The sequence below is a fragment of the Amblyraja radiata genome, chromosome 2 (assembly GCF_010909765.2).
Source record: "Amblyraja radiata isolate CabotCenter1 chromosome 2, sAmbRad1.1.pri, whole genome shotgun sequence".
In the NCBI taxonomy this organism is placed as follows: domain Eukaryota; kingdom Metazoa; phylum Chordata; class Chondrichthyes; order Rajiformes; family Rajidae; genus Amblyraja; species Amblyraja radiata.
This window is the reverse complement of record NC_045957.1, coordinates 48,124,623-48,138,130: the sequence shown is the minus strand read 5'-3', so window position 1 is coordinate 48,138,130 and position 13,508 is coordinate 48,124,623. Positions and strand designations below refer to the sequence as shown.

General features: G+C 42.5%; 1 protein-coding gene across 3 annotated transcripts in view; it reads left to right on the top strand.

Moving 5' to 3' along the window:
• Positions 1 to 13,508, top strand: part of snx13 (sorting nexin 13) — a 178,736-nt gene that overhangs the window by 100,266 nt on the left and 64,962 nt on the right. For all 3 annotated transcript variants that reach the window (XM_033045890.1, XM_033045898.1, XM_033045881.1), the window contains 3 exons: positions 2,490 to 2,608; positions 7,733 to 7,834; positions 12,536 to 12,624. In XM_033045890.1, coding sequence (XP_032901781.1) covers positions 2,490 to 2,608; positions 7,733 to 7,834; positions 12,536 to 12,624 — 310 coding nt within the window. The remainder of the gene's footprint in view (positions 1 to 2,489; positions 2,609 to 7,732; positions 7,835 to 12,535; positions 12,625 to 13,508) is intronic.

Sequence of the window (13,508 nt, the reverse complement as noted above, 5' to 3'; positions counted from 1 at the left end):
TGACATAATTTTGAAGAAGTATTTGAAAAAAGAAATTCCAAGGTGAATTATACCTAGTTATTGAGGGTTTTTCATTCCTTAAGTAACTGGCAGTGCATAAGAAATTGATTGCAGCAGTGGATAACTCACAACATATTTTAATAGCTGAAATCAAAAACTGCAGATGCAGACAATCTGAAATTAAAAGTAACTCTTAAAATATTGGAAAGATTTAGCAGGTAGTAAAAAGTTGAAAAATAAATAGCTGTTTTTGTTTGAAGAACCATTGTCTCTGGATATAGAGGGGCAAAGCTATGACTTGCTATGGACTGATTTTTGGGTTCAGGAGAAGATCAGAGGGGTAGTGTATACAAGACTGGAACTGTATGTGGGTAGTGGAAGAGAGGTGAGATCATTTCCCAGGGAAATGAATGGGGAGAAAAATCAAGAGGGGTATTGGATTTCAAATGCTGTTGGAGTTTGTGATCTTTGTCTGAAGTTAAGGGGGAAAAAAACCAAAGGAGCATCAAAGTGAAGAATAAAACAGAACAGTATATTAGGACAACTTTGAGTTACTGAGTCAATGTTGCAGAGAGAGGTCAAGAGCATGTTTGTTCTGAGACATGACATTAAGCATGGATAAAAAAAGCCCTGTCCCACAGTACGAGTTCATTCCTAGAGCTCTCCCGAGTTTAAAAAATATCAAGCTCGTGGTAAGCACGGAGAATGAACGTAGCGGGTATGTCGGAGCTCGGGGACGTCTCTTAGCGCTGACGGCAGGTACTCGGGTAGACTTGCTCACAGCAGGTAAGCACGGAAAGACTCGTGAAGATTTTTCAACATGATGAAAAATGTCCACGAGAGCCCCGAGTACCGACGTGTGGCCATTACCGTAAATCTCCGAGTTCGAATCAGGGCAAACTCGAGAGAACTCTTGGAATTAACTCGTACCGTGGGACAGGGCTTTAAGGATATAACAAGAATACTGCCTCAAGAAACGCTAGCTACTTGGAAATTACCTTTGTACAAGATTATTCGAAATTGTGATGGTGGAATTTTAATACTGATCGCTGCAGGGTTAGATGGAGCCAGAAATATTTGCTAAGATTTGTAACCGTGGAAATAAATTTTCATTAACACCTTATCAAAGACATGAAATGACTGAAAATACTGAGGTCAAGACAAAAGAAACAGACAGAAATCTCACCAGAGAGTACTTCAAGGTTGGCATTGGTGGGGGAGAATTGGCAGTGAATTGAACAGTGAATGACAATTTGTTAAACTGGAAATGGTGAAATTAAAAAAAAAACCACAATGCTGGAAATACTTGGCAGGTTGAATTGCATCTATGGAAACGGTGTTAATAGTTCAGATCAAAGATTCTGAATTTCTTCAATCTGAAACATTAACTTTTTCACTTTTCACCTCCGCTGGTTGACTAGTGGAGTGGTTTCAATGTGTTGTTTTATTTTAAGGACACTTCGGTGATCAATCTCAGCATTTCTTGTATTTCTGACCTATAAACATTAGCAAGGCATGGAGCAAGTTGACTTAAGCAACAAGCATCTGAGTGTTTCTGTTGATACTGTCCAACATTCTTTTTGTATTTATTTATTATCGTTGCACGCACCAAGCAAGATACAGCAAAAAAAAAAACAGTTTTGTGTGCTGTCCAGACAAATTATTTTCTCCTTTCCACCACCTGATGCATTCATGGTATACAGTTCAGAATATAGTGTTGCAGCAACAAAGAAAGTTCTGATTAAAATAAACATATAATGACCGTGGTGAATTAGATTGGAATATTGGTAATTCTTCCTTGGCAGACCTTCGGAGATCTATAGGAAAGGTCTGTTCAAAAGTCTGCGAAGAGCAGGGAAGAAGCCAATCCTGAATCTCTTCTGTCTGATGGGAGAGGGGAGATGAGAGAATGACGGAGGCATGAGTAGTTCATGATTGTGTTGGCTGCTTTTCCGAGGCAGCGAAGTATAGATGGAATCAATAGGGGAATACTGGTCTGTGTGATGGACTGGGGTGTGTTTGCAATTTTCTGCAATTTCTTGCAATCTCAGGCAGAACAGATGCCATACCAAGCTGTGATGTATCCAGATAAAATGCTTCCTGTGATGCATCTGTTGGAAATGGTGAGAGTCTCCAGTGATGTCATCTATAAACTTGAGTTAGAATGGAATTTCGATGCACAGTTGTGAATGTATAGGGAGTAGTATAAGGGGCTGAGAACACAGCCTTGCAGTGCACTAGTGTTGAGAATTATGATGGGTGATGTTTGATGTATCCTAACTGATGGTGGTCTGTGGGTCTAGCAGACAAGGATCCAGTTGTATGAATTACGCCAGCATTTTGTGTCTACCTGCGTGTTAGCAAGATTGGTATCAGGAAGATTGCTAAGGACACCTTGTATTGTAACATGCACATTGTACAAGACATTAGGTTTGAAAAATGTCAATAATCTTATGACTTTGATTGTTTCCTCTATTATGAATAATCAGGTCAAAGGAGGTAGACTGGCAACCCTACTTTACCACACGATTAGTAGATGACTTTGCTACACATCTTCGTGTATTCAGAAAAGCTCAGCAAAGGATAGAAGATTTGAGACCAAAAAAAGGTAAGATATAAATATCAAATTTTAATTGTTCTGATTTTGTTATTTAGTGTTGTGTCCAATTTTCGTGTGCATAGATGACCTGGAGGCTGCATTCAGCTGGGTCTATAGGGATGTCTGGCTAAAGCCACATTGGCAGTTTAGGTCATTTAGGATGTGCTGTGCCCCACATAATGTAAAACATTACGAGAGATCAAAGTCATTTTGCACAATGCAAATTTTAAATTGGCATGTTGGTAGTTAAAGGTGTGAGTGTTAAACTAAGGCAGAGCTGAAACTAATTGTATCTTCATCAAGTTAATACCAGGTTGATAAGGCTGAGTATATGTATTGTAATTTTACACGTATTAATTAATGGCGTATTAATTTATGAGATTGTTTCATTTGGTCTCGGGATTTTGAAGATTTTGGACGGGAAAATCTTCAGACTGTTCTAATGCAGATATTAAATAAGCTTTTGTTATAATCCCATATCCCTCCAGAGCACATGCATAATCAATCCAGTGGAAATGAACTTACTTTCTTTAAAAATGTTTTTAGGGCACTTGATGACTATCATCAAACTGAACAGATACCTGCAACAGAACAAAGACTTGATCAGGATTTTTTTTTCTTAATATTTTAAGTACCGTATTTCCCGGCAATGAAAATACTATTTTTTACCCCAAAATAAGGCACAAAAATGTACTTGTGTCATGGAGGCCAAAGGTTAGGTTGTTAGCCAAGAAAGATAGACTTGGCTATCCCTCAGTACAGCAAGATCAAGAACAATGTTGCTGTACTGTGAGATAGCCAAGTCTATCCCTCATTGATGGCAGCTGCTGTAAAAGCGGCTGTAAAAGGACAACGCCACTGGGGGTGGGAGTTTCTTTCACAGCGTGTTGGGAATCTGGCCCGGGTCAGCACGGGCAGCAGTGTTGAGAAAAAGGTACACAAAATTGCTAGAGAAACTCAGCGGGTGCAGCAGCATCTATGGAGCGAAGGAAATAGGCGACGTTTCTCGTTCTTCAGGGAACGGGGATTCCCCTCCGCCACCATAGATGAAGCTCACACTAGGGTCTCATCCATACCCCGTAACACTGCTCTCTCTCCCCATCCCCGCACTCGCAACAAGGGCAGAGTCCCTCTGGTCCTCACCTTTCACCCCACCAGCCGGCAAATACAACACATAATCCTCCGCCATTTCCGCCACCTCCAACGTGACCCCACCACTCGCCACATCTTCCCATCTCCCCCCATGTCTGCCTTCCGCAAAGACCGCTCCCTCCGCAACTCCCTCGTCAATTCTTCCCTTCCCTCCCGCACCACCCCCTCCCCGGGCACTTTCCTTGCAACCGCAAGAAATGCAACACCTGTCCCTTCACCTCCCCCCTCGACTCCATTCAAGGACCCAAGCAGTCGTTCCAGGTGCGACAAAGGTTCACCTGTATCTCCTCCAACCTCATCTACTGCATCCGCTGCTCTAGATGTCAGCTGATTTACATCGGCGAGACTAAGCGGAGGTTGGGCGATCGTTTCGCCGAACACCTCTGCTCAGTCCGCAATAACCAACCTGACCTCCCGGTGGCTCAGCACTTCAACTCCCCCTCCCATTCCCAATCCGACCTCTCTGTCCTGGGTCTCCTCCATTGCCAGAGTGAGCAACAGCGGAAATTGGAGGAACAGCACCTCATATTCCGTCTGGGGACCTTGCGTCCGGATGGCATTAACATTGAATTCTCCCAATTTTGCCAGTCCTTGCTGTCTCCTCCCCTTCCTCAACCCTCTAGCTGTCTCCTCCCACCCTCCCATCCGCCCGCCCTCGGGCTCCTCCTCCCCTTTTCCTTCCTTCTCCCCCCCCCCCACCCCCCATCAGTCTGAAGAAGGGTTTCGGCCCGAAACGTCGCATATTTCCTTCGCTCCATAGATGCTGCTGCACCCGCTGAGTTTCTCCAGCAATTTTGTGTACCTTCGATCTTCCAGCATCTGCAGTTCCTTTTTGAACAGTGTTGAGAAGAAGGGGGTCGGGGATCATGCCAGCAGCTCACTCGCTCACCGCTGCCACGACGCTCTGGGGGCTGAGCCATCGCATTGTGGCCGAGGAGGGAAGTAGCTTGGAGTGCCTGCGAGCAGCCGCCGCTCCTTAAATTCCGACTGCAGGGAGCAGGACATGGCCTCACTTGCTGCACTGGGTAACACTGCATGGCATTCACTGCCCGGTCGGTCCGTGTCTTTCAATGTAGACCGGACAGTGAGGGGACCAGCTCAAGAGCAAAGATCATAGAGCGGAGCGGGTCAGCGGGCGATGGATAGCAGGACAGCGGGCGGTGGAGTTTTCTCCCATGTCAGCGTGAGTAACCTCAATTGGTTCCTTGATCATGCTGTATAAGGGATAGGTCATTTTGGACTGAGATGAATAAGCATAAGATGGTTAACATACAATTTATTAGAGCAAAAATCTGTGGAGGATAACTTGATGAATATTTTGAAATGAGGAGGTAGCAGGCTTCTACCCACGGAGAGCAACAGGAGTATGGGGGAAAAATGGGATGATATTGAGACACATGATCTACAATGGTTGTAACAAATGGCTAAGCAACTCAGAGAGCTGATGGTCTCTTTCTATTTTGCGTTTCCATGCAATTTCTTGCTCTTCATCTGTATTAGAATAAATGGTTGAAGGCATTGACTCTATAGTGACCTTTTATTGTGGCTGTTGAGTTCAAAAGTCATAAATGTTTGTTGCATGACTTAATTGTCAGCAATAAATACCAGGTTCATCAACGCTCTGAAATAAAGTTGTAGGGTGAGTTTCTCAGAAAAGCAGGCTCAGAATGAGAGGAAAACATTCTTTTCAAAATCTGCCAAGAACTATTAGCTTCTGCTACTGTGCAACCAACTCCCTTTTTGTTTTACTGCCAAATTTCAATGAGTACATTCAACTTGTAGTTTGTCTTTTGTTTGCTCTGTGGTTTTGTTGAATGATTGCTTCAGTGAAAAATGAGCATATCCCTTTGGAACCTGTCATCTCTGGCCTTTCAAATTAATCAAAATCTGGTTGTCAATTACAAACATCTCTTCAATTTGAAAGGATCCTGCCCCTGTTAATCTGTGGTTGTTTTTGTTGGCATGCAAGTATACAGCCGTGTGCTTCCCAGAGGGGAGGAGAAAAGGTAAGAGCTTGGGTAGCATTGAGGGGAAACCAGGTGAGGAATGAGTTCAAGCTAAACACAAACATAAACATTTGGTTCTTATTTCAACTAGGTTTCTGGAAGTAAGTTATTGTATGCTATTTTTTTTTGTGGCTTGGCAATATACAATGTAATCTGAAACATTTTAAGAACCAGGCGTTACTTTGGGACCAAACTATATCTTATTTGAAGCAAACACAATCCCCATCAATTTTGGATGGTTGAAATTCACATAAAGAGAATATCTTAATTTTCATATCATTGAAGGACATAAGATGATACTTAAACAGTGCAAGTGTAGACTCATGAGACTGCAAATGCTTTAAAACACAAATTGCTGGACTTTAGTGATGCAGATACAGCATGAAGGAAACTGGGCCTTTGGCCTACGGATTCCACGCTGACCAATGATCACCCCGTAGTCCAACACTATTCTACATACTAGGGACTATTTTACAATTTTGCTGAAGCTAATTAACCTACAAACCTGTACGTCTTTGGATTGTGGGAGGAAACTGGAGCACCTGGAGAAAACCCACACAGTCACAGGGAGAACGTCCAAACTCTGTACAGACAGCACCCAGAGTCAGGATTGAACATGGGTCTCTGGCAGCAACACTACTGCTGTGCCACTGTGTGGCCTGGAGAAACTCGAACTGGATCAGGCAGCATCTGTGGTGGGAAATGGACAGAGAACGTTTCAGGTCGGGACTCTTCAGACTTTAGTGCAAGTGCCGTTTACTTTTGTTCTTTGGTACATCTGTTATTTTGTTTTGATTTTTCTCAAAAGGCATGCATTCAGCTGTGAGCATTCAATTGTGTGAAGACGTAGGGCAGCATTATAACCTGCATCAATGGAAGTTAAAATAAAGCTATTACGAAACTGCAGTTAACTAAATATTTTTCATTTCATTTTCTGTATCACATCCTTTTTTGTCACAAAGAACTTATAGAGAAAACCAGAAATGAAGAGGAGTCTTCATCTGCAGTTCCTTCCTACACATTCCAGATCTTGATTGTTCCTTACCAGACTGAAGTCTTGTTTACATTACATTAACAATAAGCATACCAATTTTGACACTGGTAAGAATCCATTTCTTCCACATAAGAGAAGAAAATAAAATTTGGTATACTCAGCAAAGTACAGAGTGATTTCAGATTTTGTACAAAGTGTGCAATTCTTCATTGATTTGGATGACACAGATTGACGTAGAACTTGTGTTGACAAGATCAAAATGTTGCAGAGGCATTGATGGATTAAGTAGCCGATATTGCAACATTAACGACACACTGGTGCTGGTTTCCAACGGGAACAGTGACGGACGCACCACACTATTTCCTCCAGTTCCTGCGGACTTCCTCCACTGGAAGTACAGGATTTTGGTGTGTGTGCTTTATCATCATTCCTTGCAATGCTATGTACGACAGTGATCGCAACTTCTACTGAAGTGTGGATGGCCGTTGGCTTGCTAGAAGCTTATCCGGCCTCTGAACTGTCTTGTTTTTGGTCCTGCTGGGGGTCCACAGCCCCCTCTTCACCTGGCAAACTAGGTGGGAGAGACGGTTTAGTTACCGACTATCCAACCATGGAGCAGGTAGCACGGGATTACATGGTACCCGTGGCAGGGGGAACTCCCCCCCGACCTAACCTGAAAAAAGTTAAGAATGCAAATAATCTGAAGAAATATGTATTTTATACAACTCCACCCCCAATAAAAAAAAGTAACGCTGCTACTACATTAGTCTTTATATGTAATCAGATAAAAGATTCAAGATCATTTTGTTATTACTCAACAAGGCTTTCTGAACCTGATCTTTGAGAGGAATTGAGATTTCTGACTTCATTGTGGTCTGCATTTTACATAACTAATCGTGTCTATTTTCTTTTTAACCAATCAACAGCAGTAATGTAAAGGATTTCAATATGCAATTAACATTAATTATTCTCTTGATTCAGATATGTCAGAAGAATTTGTTGAAACCTTTTTTGAGGTTGAAGTGGAAATGGAAAGGGAAGTGTGTCGTGATCTTGTTTGCACTTCAAGCAAAGATGAAGAAGGTTTGTTTTGTTTTTAGGCTTTCTGCTAAATAGGATCAATACATATAAATGTGAAGAAACTACTTTTCACAGAAACAAATATATTTTTTTTCCCCCATTCACCACTCAAGAATCTCGGTTTATAATTAAATGATTGGAGTTTATAATAATTCTAATCATTTTTTGAATGATAAATTTTATGGTTATACTTAAATGACAGTTTTGAGCTTGTGTCTGTCGACATCAGAATTCATTTGTACTCATATAAATTGTTGCTATAAAATCCCCATGTGCTTGCTTTTAATGTTTTTTTGTTTGGAGATCTTGAGGTTGTTAGCTGCATTATTCTGATTTTTTTAATTTCTCCAAATGCCTTCAAAGAAGATTCATAATGCAGTCATTACATTCACAGCAGCACAGCATCTGACCTATATGGTCTGCTTTCATTTCTATTTTTGACAGTTTGCCAAATCGATGTTTAAAAAGGATCACATGTTATCTGTGTAATTTGACCAAAGAAATAACCCCAGACAGGAAAAGAAAAAAATACCTGTAATAAATTGAGCAGATAAAAATATGGCAAATTAGCAAAAATAAAGCAAACTCTTAGCCGTAACAAATTGCAACTTGCCAAGACAAAAATGGTATTGCAAAACAGACATTAAATAGAAAAAATGCTCAAAACTTGAATCAAAATTTGGAACAAGCAAATAATAATGAAAATGATCCAACATAATTGTAAATATACTAAGTAAAAACCATGTGCTTCAAAACTACAAATATGTTTCATACTTATTTTGTTGCTAAACATTGTCACACTAGAGATAGTTCTGCTAAAGTTGTGTTTCTAAGAAATTTGATGTTATTTAAACATGTTACAAAAGCAATTGTCAATGGGAGAAGGTTTAGAGTCTAGAGAGTTTCAGACTTGCAAAAATAGTTATTTCCCCACTGAATTTTCATAAATACCGTTTTTAATAATGACAAGTTTATTCTTGTGACTGCAAGCTAAAAATACTGAAGGCTGTATTGTTAGTACCAATAGAGTCATAGAATGATGCAGTGTGGAAACAGGCCCTTCAGCCCAACTCGCCCTCACCGGTCAACATTGCCCCAGCTACATGAATGAATGAATGAATGAATGAATCTCTTTATGAATGAATGAATCTCTTTATTGTCATTGCACATGGTACAACAAAATTTAAAAGTCAATCCCACGGTGCGATTCACAAGAGCAATTTTAAATATATAAGAAAAGGTAAAAATATATACATATTAAAAAAAATTACAGATAAATAACAATAGCAGCTGAGGTAGAACCATTCAGTTGAATGTGAGTGTTATTTCTTATTTTGCATTGTTAAGTTCACGTATGGCTATGGGGTAGAAGCTGTCTCTGAGTCTGTTTGTGCGAGTTTTGAAAGACCTGTACCGTCTGCCAGAGGGCAGCGGGTGGAACAGGTTGTGTCCAGGGTGGGAAGGGTCCTTCAGGATGTTGGCTGCCCTGCCAAAGCAGCGAGAGCTGAAGATGTCCTTCAGGGAGGGCAGTGGGCAGCCAGTGATTTTTTGTGCGGTGTTGATGACCCTTTGAAGGGCTCTCCTGCCCGCTGCAGAGCAGCTGGCATACCATGTGGTTATACAGTACGCCAGCACACTCTCGATGGAGCAGCGGTAGAAGGACACCAGCAGCTTCTCCTCCAGGTTGTTTTTCCTGAGGATCCTCAGAAAGTAGAGTCGCTGCTGGGCCTTCTTGACTGCTGTGGTGGTGTTTGTAGTCCAGGAGAGATCCTCCGTAATTTGTGTGCCCAGGAATCTGAAGTCTGAGACCCTTTCCACACAGTCCCCATTGATGAATAGGGGTTTGGGGGCTGCACTGTTCTTACGGAAGTCTATGATAATTTCCTTTGTTTTTGTGGTGTTTAGGATGAGGTTGTTGTCTGAACACCACGCTGCCAGTCTTTGGACTTCCTCCCTGTAGGCTGTCTCATCTCCTCCTGAGATACGTCCAACCACAGTCGTGTCGTCCGCAAACTTGACAATGGTGTTGGTGGAGTGCGCGGGGGCACAATCGTGGGTGTAGAGGGCGTAGAGGAGGGGGCTCAACACACAGCCCTGTGGGGAGCCGGTGCTGAGTGTGATGGGGTGGAGAGGTGATGGCCCAGCCTGACGGTCTGGGGGCGGTTAGACAGAAAGTCCTTGATCCAGAGGCAGATGGGTTGGGAGAGTCCTAAATCCATGAGTTTGGTGACCAGTCTGCTGGGGATGATGGTATTGAAGGCGGAGCTAAAGTCAATGAAAAGCTTCCTCACATAGCTCCCCTGGTGTTCGAGGTGGGTCAGTGCAGTGTGAAGAGCAGTGGCGATGGCATCCTCAGTGGACCTATTTGCTCTGTAGGCAAACTGGTGTGGATCGAAGGTGGGCGGGAGGCTGGCTTTGATGTGTTGCTGGACCAGCCTCTCGAAACACTTCATGATGACTGGTGTGAGAGCGACCGGTCGGTAGTCGTTAAGGCCGCTGATAACAGGCTTTTTTGGTAGTGGGATGATTGTGGCAGACTTCAGGCACGGTGGGATGATGGATTTGGACAGGGACAGGTTGAAGATTTTCGTGAAGACCTCGGAGAGCTGGTCTGCACATTCCTTCAGAACCCTTCCTGTCACGCCATCCGGGCCGGCAGCCTTCCTCGGGTTCACCGCCCAGAGCACCCGCCTCACTTCATGCTCCTGCACAGTGAGGGTGTAGTTGTTGTTGTTAGGGGCTGGTGGGAGAATGGTGACAAGCTCTTCTGGTTCTGCCTCGAAGCGAGCAAAGAAGCAGTTCAGCTCCTCTGCCAGTGAGGCGTCGCCGTCGGCCGTCGTGCTGTTGCTGGGCTTGTAGTTGGTGATGTGCTGGATGCCCTGCCACACCCGCCGTGGATCGTTGTTGTTAAAGTGGTCCTCTATCTTCCTCTTGTGGGCCGCTTTGGCATCCCTGATGCCTTTCTTCAGGTTGGCTCTAGCAGCGCTGTACAGGGCTCTGTCGCCAGACCTGAAGGCGGTGTTGCGGTCCTTGAGGAGAGTTTGGACCTCTTTTGTCATCCATGAGTCCCACCTGCCTGCACTTGGTTCATATCCCTCCAAAACTATCCTATCCATGTACCTGTCTAACTGTTTCTAAAATGATGGGATAGTTCCAGCCTCAACTACCTCCTCTGGCAGCTTGTTCCATACATCCACCACCCTTTGTGTGAAAAAGTTTCCCCTCGTTAGTGATTTTTGTCAATTTCAATGGCTGCCTGCAGGGAATATGACATTGTGTTCTTACGAGATAATGGTGATGATTATGGGTTTTGAGGGGGGAGCGGGGGTGCGCACTGTCCTAAGAACACGGGGTCAGGCACACAAAAAAAGACAGTACTGGAGTAATTTACAAAAAAAAGCTATCCATATTCTCCAGAGATGCTGCCTGACCTGCTGAGTTTCTCCAGCAGTGTCTTATTTATTGTAAACCAGCATCAACAGTTCGTTGTTTCTCTCTTCTTCCCTGCGCCCCACCTAGACTCACCCATTTCTCCCCTTCCTTATCCTCTTCCATCCATATTCCTTCCTTGTGTTTCACAATGCTCAGCTCTTCTATCCTTCTCATATCTTTTGTCATTTCCTCTCTATACTTTGACCAACCATCTGCCTACCACGTTCTCCAGAGAGGCTGTCTGACCCACTGAGTTAATCCAGCACTGCCTTTTTTGTGTATGCAGAAGATCAGGTGCTCATTCATTCTTGCATTTAGAAAACTATTCAGGTCATATTTTCCCAATTCAAACAGACTGATTAGTTCTTAATTTTGAAATTAGCTTGAGCTCTTTGAAATAATAAACTAAAATGTAGATATTCATATTTTACGCCTACAGTCTTAAACTGTTTCAGTTTTTGTTTCTCATTGCCTCCTATTCTCATGCTCCCTCTATTCTAGCAGTTCCCGACTTTACACATACATATACATACAATACAATACAATTTATTGTCATTTGAGCCCCAGTGAGCCATGTTTCATTTTGTTCTGTCTCTATCTGGACTATACATAATGGACGATTAAAGCAGTCTTGCTTACTTGAACTTTATTGTCTTTGTGCAGTCTTTAACCAGAAATCGAGTTAATCGTGATATTATGAAATTTAACTTAATACATTTGTTGTAGAGACCAGGGAGAAAACAGATCAAGGCAGCTGTTGATTGCCATTAAAACCCACCCTATCCAGAAATTTTCATCAGGGATGGGAATTCACCATATTGTGTGTGAATTCTGTTCCTATGCATTGTGGTTGGTCCTTATAGCCATTGAAAGAAAAGAAAATGATCTTGGATGCTGTTGCTGTATGAATGCATGACAAACTCTTTGCGTACCTCCTTATAACCTGTTTTATAATCATCATGTTTGCAATTTTCCTTTACACATACCTTTTTCAACGGTATATTAGAATTAAGATAAAATAAAGTTGTCCATTCTTTTGTGAACCTTGGATGAATGAAATGCATATTTTAAATATTATGAAATATATATTAATGACTGGACAGTTTCTGTTCTTACACAAATATAATTGGATGAAACATGCAATATGTTATCAAACGTAATTCGGAGAACCTGCTAGTGATTTAACTGAGTAATTAAAAACAAAGTATATTCTTGCAAAAGCTATGTGACTGACATTTACAACTGTTGATTTCAGATTGTTTACTTTTGCAGCATTCTTGAGAGATCTTTGTGAGGTTCTGTTGTATTTGATTCTTCCTCCTGGAGACTTCGATAACAAGAACATGAGATACTTCCTGAGGGTGAGATTAGCCAATTTAGTTTTTAATCTGATAATATGATTGCAATATTTTATTAGCTATAACTATTTCTCAATTGCCTTTACTGTCATTTTCATTGGGCTGAAGGTAGATTGGCTTGAAAGCAGATCTTATCAGCTGTTGTGGGCAGTGAGATATCCAAATTATTGTTTTTGACTACATGAAGATCCAAAATCTTATTGTTCTATTTTGATCATCTATCTATTTATATACTTTTAAAACTCTGTGTGTGTGTGTGTGGTTTTGCATGTGAAACGTATCTCCTCGAAAACCAGACGCAAAAACGCAGAGATGTTTACAATTTCGGTAGGGATTTAACTTATGAGTTCAGAAATCCACTCCTCTCTAGATTTCGTCAATTATTTCCCCTGATTTTGAATAAAATTGTTCACAAAACATAAAAAAATAAATAAAATCAAACTGCTGCATGAGTCAGTGCCACCTCACAGATGTCCAATCACAATGGATCTCATTTACATATATGACATCACAATGGGACAGGTGTGGGAGATTGGAACCTTCACGTGGTCCCACTAAAATCAAACTTCTGCATGAGTGCCATCTCACAGATGTCTAATCACAATGGAACAGTGGTGGGAGATCTCTCCCTCTCCCTCCCTCCCTTTCACAATGCCTTTGCACCTGGCCCAACTGGCCCTGCCCCCCCCCCCCCCAGCATGCGTGGTGGCCCCGCCCGGCCCTGCCCGCTGACCTCACAATGCCTTTGCACCTGGCCCAACTGTCCCCGCCCGCCCCTTGCGGAAGCCACAATCGGCCGGCCCTCCACTGCTTTTGACTGTCCTCAGATCGCTCCGGGCCTCGCTCTGGTCCACACCGATCGCAGCCTAGCTTGGGCCCGGCGCCTG